The sequence below is a fragment of the Camelina sativa genome, chromosome 12, assembly GCF_000633955.1.
Source record: "Camelina sativa cultivar DH55 chromosome 12, Cs, whole genome shotgun sequence".
NCBI classification, from domain to species: domain Eukaryota; kingdom Viridiplantae; phylum Streptophyta; class Magnoliopsida; order Brassicales; family Brassicaceae; genus Camelina; species Camelina sativa.
The window spans coordinates 19,187,903-19,195,813 of NC_025696.1; the positions used below are offsets into that span (position 1 = coordinate 19,187,903).

A 7,911-nucleotide genomic window follows, 5' to 3' on the forward strand; every position below is an offset into this window, starting at 1 on the left:
ATTTAATGTGACATTTTATAATTGGATTTTCGGTTTAGGAAATTTATTAATGTTAATATAATTATGGATATTGTAAACTTTTGTTATGGAAAATCTGTTGTATATCATTTAAATATGAGAGATTCTAGCATCCATAAAAATAGTTTTGGAAATTTAATGGGTTAAAACTTTAATGGATAGAGTTGTTTTTGGAAAAATCGGAATGTATAGATGTTGTTAAGATTTTATGGCAATAAATGTAACAAATGTTGGTCAATTTAAGAAATTTTAGTATTTGAGTTTCTCTGCAATGTTATTTATGGAATTGTTTTAGGAGTTAATGTTGTAAAAAAAAAAAAATAAGTAAAACTTAAAGGGCATAAACCAAAATGTACTTCAAAAATGTTAATATAGATATCTAATTTAATACTATTATTTATTTTTTTAAATATATCTTTTGTATAATATTTTCTATGATATCAAATGTGTAGTTTTGTTCTGATTTTATCATATTTATAGTTTTATTCTGACTTTCTAAATCCTTTTTTGGATTGTGAATCTTTTGTACGACGATTTTTTAAATTAATACTCTATCTGTTTTAAAATATTGGATGTTTTAATTAAAAGCAGATTTAGAAATGATTATTTTTAAAAAAATTTACCAATTATAAACAAGACTGCATAATGTAAATTATTAAATTAATCTAAAAGTTGCATAGAAAATTGAAAATATCATATATTATGAATCACAAAAGCTTCTCTAAAACATCTTATATTATGAAACGGATGGAATATAATTTATTTTAACGAAAAGATATCATATTTAAAGTTTTTATATTTAAATGTTAACTGCTTAAAATTACGTAAAATTAAACTAAGAAATTGAATTAATGTTTGTGGTAGAACATTGACTCATTCCCCTTATGAAAGTATAGAATTAAGAAATAACTCTAACAAGATGGGCAAACCACTAATTACACCAGAAATCTAGAGAGAACGATTATAAGATTGGTTTTAGAAAAAAGCTCATAATGAAGAAGATGAACAACTCCACACTTTTTTGTTGATAGTCTGAATAACATGTTCTTCAACCGCCTGTTTCCACTGGTTTATCAAACTAAGTAAGTCAACACCAAAAATAGAATTTGACCGAAAGCTGTTGTCAACTCCGTATATTCATAATGATGTTAGAGATAAAGACTTCTAGATAAAAACATAATATCAAATTAGTGGTATTTTATTTTTGTAGTAATATTGATTCAAACTCGTTTCATCGTACAACGGGTTAAATATTAGTTATTTTTATTAGTTGAAAAACCAAGAATATCAAACCGAATTTAAACCGAAAGTGAGATTGAACATCATTACCGGAGTTTGAAATGATGATGGTTCCATCCTTTTTCAAAATTGAGTTAGCAGTTAGCACAGGGGCGTGCGAACAAATCTCACACGTGCTAAAGTCGCTTAACCCAAAATTCAAATTGCCATTCGGGACTCAAGTCAAGCTTCAAGCGCAACGGTTCGATTCGATTACAGTGAACAATGGTAAGACCGTCGCTGAGATTAGCAATTATCAAGGGTCCAAGAGAAGGCGATACTCTAGAGTACAAACCCGGGTCTACAATCCGTATCGGTCGAATCGTTCGTGGTAACGAAATCGCAATCAAAGACGCCGGAATCTCCACCAAGCACCTCCGGATCGCAGAATCGGTTTCTGGGACTTGGGTAATCGAAGATCTTGGATCTTCCAACGGTACTATATTAAACTCGAATGCTCTCGATTCTGAGACGCCGATAGATCTACGAGACGGCGATGTTATCAAACTCGGTGAGTATACATCTATTGTTGTGAACTTTGTGATTGATGATGATGATGTTCAGAAGGAGCAGAAGAAGAAGCTTCCGCCTCGACCAAGGAGGAACAATAAGCGTCAGGGTAATGCGGGGAAGCGAATTAGGGTTTCCGAAAGTAATGATTTTGGGGATGTGTCTGATGAAGAAAAGGGTTTTGATGTGGGGAATGTGAATAAGCCGAGTTCTAGGGTTAGGAAAGTTAGAAAAATCGAGAATTCTGAGAAATTAGGGGTTTCTGCTGGATTAGAAGAAGTTGAAGATTCAATTAAAGTTGAAATTGAGGATTGTGCAATGGGAGAGGAAGTTTTAGGGAGTGTAATCAAGAAGAGAGTGAACAGTAAGGCTGCAAGGAGCAAGAACATTGGAGTTGTAGAAAAGGAAGAGACTTTGAAGGAGAAGAGGATTACGAGAAGCAAGAAGATTGATATTGTTGGGGATTCTTATTTGGAATTGGAGATGGTTTTAAAACGAGCCAGAAAGAGTTGTGGGAAGAAGAAGAAGACAGCAGAGCAGAAGAGCTTTGAAGGTGAGGAGGATACTGATGTTGGAGTGCAGGGTTTAAGGTGTCCTGTTGAAGAAGATTTGAAGAATGAGCGTGGTACAGTGGTGGAGGTGGATTTTAGAAAGATGACATTAGGAGCATTGTTTAGTTTTCTGGAGGGTCATCTGTCAAAAGAGATAAATCAAGAGACAGAAAGTATGATTGAGCCCATGCGAAGTAAAACTCAGAGAGTTCGCGAGTTTATTTCAGAGCAGAGACAAGTTCAGGCTAAAGCGTGTGTGTGTTGAATTGGAAGAGTGTGCAACTGATATGTTGCACACCGAGCTCCACCTCATGGAATAAGAAACACATACCGACAGGTACATGTTTTCTTATGATGTGGACCTTAATGTTGTGGGCTTGGTTGTGTTGCTTAGAGTTTTTAAAAATTTACTTGCATTTGCTCTGCGTGTGAGACAAAGTAAACAGGGAAGCTGATGTTTGAGTAGGTTTCATAAGTTTCAGACTTGTGCCCATTATTATAGTAGGTTCAAGGACATCGCTGGAGACTCATATATCAGTTTTGAATCATACAAGTCTTGTTCCATTGCCAATTTTATCTTAGCATACTGATGTTTGAATGCTTGACCATTTATATTACCAGATGCCAAGAAGGCTGACGTCTTTGCTCTATTCTCTCTTTCCTTCTAATGTGGTCAACGGCAAAAGCAAGTCCTTCAGAAGTGCCACGAAAAATATCTTTAATTGGGTCTAGATATCTAAATATCTGACCGTAGCTTTAAATTTCTGTGATATGATGAAAGATATATTGATAGCTCCATTTTGTTTTTGTCTCTTACCCGAGCCTGTGGTGTTTTTGTTGTCACGGGAATGCTCATATGTTACATCAAGCTACCGTGCAATCACACACCCTTCTTCATTAACTCATTAAGTATTCTTGTTACCATGGAGTGACTTATTTCATTGATGCTATAATGTTAATCTCTGCTTTGTTTCTGTAAACTTATTGATCAATTAGTTGATCTTAACTAGAAAAGGGTATGGTATGTAAATCACTGAAGAGTTCTTTGACGTTTAAAGTGGAAAGATTGTGTTTGCCCTTTGGGTCCTTGAAAAGGCCAAAGGTTTAGAATCTCATTAACTAAGGTTAGTTAGTTAGCAGTTTCACATGCTTCATCTTATTATTTCATCAACATATTCATCACCTGTAAGTAAGAGATAAGGTTTGTGCTTTTTACATTTAAGGCTCTCTGTTTTTTTTTTTTTTTTTTTTTTAAGTTNTCACATGCTAAACTAACTCTTTCCTTTTTCACACCTATATGAATAGCCTCATGTTACTACTATTAGCCTCTAAACCTCCACCAAAAACCTAACGATTCAATAAACAAGACTGTACTCATCTTATATCTCTTATGGCTCGTAACAAGCTCGAATTCCCTCTTGACGCTGAGGCCTACGAGATCATCTGCAAGATAGGCGTTGGTGTTAGTGCTTCAGTCTACAAGGCCAGATGCATTCCCATGAATTCAATGGTAGTTGCCATCAAAGCTATCAATCTTGATCAGTCTCGGGCTGACTTTGACAGTCTTCGCCGTGAAACCAAGACCATGTCTCTGCTTTCTCACCCAAACATCCTCAATGCTTATTGTTCATTCACTGTTGATCGATGTCTCTGGGTGGTTATGCCATTCATGTCTTGTGGCTCTCTTCATTCCATCGTCTCTTCTTCTTTTCCCAGTGGGTTACCAGAAAACTGCATTTCCGTCTTCCTCAAGGAAACTCTGAATGCAATCTCGTATCTTCACGATCAGGGACATTTACACCGTGACATCAAGGCCGGTAACATTCTTGTAGATTCTGATGGATCCGTAAAGCTCGCTGATTTCGGAGTATCTGCATCGATTTATGAACCTGTGACGACGTCCTCTGGAACCACATCGTCTTCTTTAAGGTTAACTGATATAGCGGGAACGCCGTATTGGATGGCTCCGGAAGTGGTTCACTCTCACACAGGGTACGGTTTCAAAGCAGACATTTGGTCGTTCGGGATAACAGCGTTGGAGTTAGCTCACGGGAGACCTCCGTTATCTCACTTACCACCGTTGAAGAGCTTGCTAATGAAGATCACCAAAAGGTTTCATTTTTCTGATTACGAGATCAGTACAAGCGGAAGCAGCAAAAAGGGTAACAAGAAGTTCTCAAAAGCATTTAGAGAAATGGTTGGTTTGTGTCTAGAGCAAGATCCTGCTAAAAGACCATCTGCAGAGAAGTTGTTGAAGCACCCGTTCTTCAAGAACTGTAAAGGAGTCGACTTTGTGGTCAAGAACGTGTTGCAGACGTTGTCAAATGCAGAGCAGATGTTTATAGAGAGTCATGTTTTGATCAAGAGTGTTGGAGATGATGAAGAAGATGAAGATGAAGAGATAGTGAAGAACAGAAGAATCAGTGGGTGGAATTTTCGTGAAGACGATCTCCAACTTAGTCCAGTATTCCCAACTACTGAATCAGACACTTCTGAGTCCAGTCCACGTAGAGAAGATCAAATCCAAGACAAACCGGAAGAAGAAAACATCACAATAACCAGGTCTGAACTCGGTTTCGATTTGTCGAAGGAGGAAGCTAAGAACCAGGAAGCTCAGGTTGTGGGGTTTGATAAAGATTTGGTGTTAGAGAAACTGAAGGTGTTGAAGAAAAGCTTAGAGCATCAAAGAGCGAGAGTGTCGATTATAATCGAAGCATTGAGTGGGGAAGAGGAAGAGAAGAGTAGAGAAGAAGAGCTTCTAGATATGGTGGAGAAGCTTAAGATTGAAGTGGAAGCTGAGAAGCTAAAGACCTTGCGTGCTGAGAAAGATAGTGTTTTAGGTTAACTGTTGTAAACTTGTTAGTGTTGTTATCGTAACGTTCTATGTTAAATCATTTAGGTGGCATATATTCTATATTTTTAATTTACAAATTTAAGAAATTTAGGGTCGTATTGCCAAACTATAAAGAATACTAGAATATAACCCGTGCTCTAGCACGGGTTGAAATTTCTTTTGTTTATTATGTAATTTTTATTCAAAAACATCATATATGTGATTATTTTATTTATTTTAAAAGTTTTTTTGGATGGAATACTATGCCAAATCATATGCTGAATATGAATTATGAAAATAACATATATATTGTAAGATCTATTCTAGTAGATCTAGATAATTAACCCGTGGCATACCGCAAGTTAAGTTGTGTGATAAAAAATTAATTTATTTTTGTTATTTGATTTGTTAAGTGTTTAAAATTATACATTATATTTTGATTGTTAATATTGTGAGTTAACCCGTAGTATACCGCATATTAATGTAACGTATGTTTGTCAAAATCATCTTAACCGAGAAAAAGCCTACGAAACAACATTATTCTAAACTTTAATTTAATCTGAGAAATCATATTTCTTGAAATTTTAACCTTTGCTCATATTTCTTGGAATTATTTCATATTATAGTGACATATTATTGATTCGTGCTATAACAAATCAAATTAGAGTGTTTATAATTTTTAACTTTTTGATCTATCATATATTTATGATATTTTTAAAAATATCAAATTAAACTATTTTAAAATATTTCAAATTAATTTATTTTAAAAGTTTAAAATATATTAAACTATACAATTCAACAAAGAAATATATGAAATTGAATTTAAATATTCAAATTTTGATCCGTTACTCAGTTAAAATTTTAGTTTAATAGATATTTTTTTAAAGAATAATATTACTAAAGCTTGAATATTTTATGGATTGAACAATTTTTTTGGTATGAATAGAGTGTATTTCGGTGAATGAAAATGTCAATGATTTATACTAAAAGTTTGGAGGAGTGTTAGGTAAAATATTATTTCGTTTTAATTAATTTTCGAGATTTTATTATATTTTTTTCTTTAATTACCTATAAGTATATATGGCCTAACAGTATATGGTTGTTAGAGATTTTATTTCTTTTAAGTTGTATTATTCTTGGGATATTCTTTTTAAGTGTATCTATGTATAAGTTAACCCATATAACCTATTTTGTAACCAACTGAATGAATCAAATAATAACTATAACTTTATAACTTATAACTATTATATAGTCTACCAAAAAGAAGTTGTGTACTTCCGAAATATTAAATAGGGGATTTTCCCTAAACAACAAATATATATTCCCTCTTCAGAAAATTAATTAAAGATCAATATTAAGCAAAAATACACTACAACAAAATGTAAAATTAATTTTACAAAGACCAATATTTACTGATGCGAGTTCTTAGGATCAGTTCTATTTTCATATTAATGATGTACTAATTTGATTGTATTTTGCATTTTTAAACATCTTAATCTTAAAAGAAGAGAAAAAATTTAACATGGATTTCCAAAGAACGAAGTTTTAAACTTAAATGCTCCTTCTTCAAGTACTACCACCTTTACGTTCATGGGCTAACAATAGATGAATAAGTTGGGCTGAAAATACTAATTCCAAAATAGTTCATATTTTTGTTTCTACAAGCGTAAATAACTGACCCCAGTCGGTTCTAGCCCCTTGAAATTGGGTTTGCAAGTCATATATCCTAATCCCATCTTTGATCAATCCGCTACAATGAATATACTCATCAGTCATCACATATGTTGGATATGGGTTTTGCCCCCAACATTTATAAAAGCCCAAGCAGAAGATTTCAGGAAAATTTGGGCCAGAAGTCCTAGATTTGGCCCAACAGGCCGCAGGGGCAAAATCGTAATTTTACAGAGGATTAGAAAAAACCCTAGGTCGTTGACCCACTATATATAGCAGACATCATTGTCAGAGAAGAGGATCCACTTTTTGGGCAATTAGAGAGAGAAAAGTAATTATTTTCGTATTAACTGCGTTTAACTCTGTAATTGTCATTTTCCTGAAAACCCTTATGTAAAATTCTACGTTAAGTAAAAGGGCCAAATCCGATTCATCCCACTTATATTCTTATCATTCATATTGTCGATTTTATACATCAACAATTTGGCGCCCACCGTGGGGCCGAACGGAATCCTTTCACTTTGACAAAAAGAGTTTCAAGACAAGGCGTTTTCGGAAAACCAGAAGCATGTCTCATACCGATCTCTCCAGCAACGAAGGCGTCAACTCCTCCACGCCATGATCTCCCTCAGCTCGCGCCAAGTCCCCTAGGCCAACCATATGGGGGCGCACCCGTGCAAGGACGAGCCAACTCCAAGGCGTCAACAGAACCGAAGCAGTTACGAGTAAGGATGCAACACTCACTGACCGCGCAGCCGTTGGCGCTATGCGCGTCACTCAAACCAATGGCGTGGCCGTAGGCGCTACGCCCCCTGCTCAAGAAACCACTGGAGTCAATCCAACCAACCGCGAAGCCCTAGGCGCTACGCGCGTCGTTCCAACAAATGGCTTAACCAATGGTGCAGTCCTTCCTGGTCGTGTAGCTGCTGGCGACGCTCCGGACACCCGCGAAGCTGTGGACGCTACGCGTGACATTTACCCCCGTCGATCATCCAGACACGTGAAAATCAGTCAAGCCGCGCTCGACGAAGCTGTGCAAAGAACCTTGGA

At 35.6% G+C, this 7,911-nt stretch overlaps 3 protein-coding genes across 3 annotated transcripts in view; all 3 read left to right on the forward strand.

The window, feature by feature from the left end:
* Window positions 1,221–3,331, forward strand: LOC104732195 (FHA domain-containing protein At4g14490-like). The gene is made up of 2 exons (XM_010451729.1): window positions 1,221–2,694; window positions 2,979–3,331. The coding sequence occupies exon 1, from the start codon at window positions 1,522–1,524 to the stop codon at window positions 2,620–2,622; it is 1,101 nt and encodes a 366-aa protein (XP_010450031.1). The 5' UTR covers window positions 1,221–1,521; the 3' UTR covers window positions 2,623–2,694; window positions 2,979–3,331.
* Window positions 3,671–5,353, forward strand: LOC104732197 (serine/threonine-protein kinase BLUS1-like). The gene has a single exon (XM_010451730.2). It carries the CDS (start codon window positions 3,748–3,750, stop codon window positions 5,200–5,202), a length of 1,455 nt encoding a protein of 484 aa, XP_010450032.1. The 5' UTR covers window positions 3,671–3,747; the 3' UTR covers window positions 5,203–5,353.
* LOC104733653 overlaps window positions 7,628–7,911 on the forward strand; it is a 6,331-nt gene continuing 6,047 nt past the window's right edge. Inside the window, exon 1 of the mRNA XM_010453217.1 lies at window positions 7,628–7,894. Within this exon, the coding sequence (XP_010451519.1) occupies window positions 7,628–7,894 (267 nt within the window). The remainder of the gene's footprint in view (window positions 7,895–7,911) is intronic.

Coding starts and splice junctions, on each gene's coding strand:
- LOC104732197 (XM_010451730.2), top strand. CDS start 3,748: ATGGCTCGTAACAAGCTCGAATTCCCTCTTGACGCTGAGGCCTACGAG.
- LOC104732195 (XM_010451729.1), top strand. CDS start 1,522: ATGGTAAGACCGTCGCTGAGATTAGCAATTATCAAGGGTCCAAGAGAA.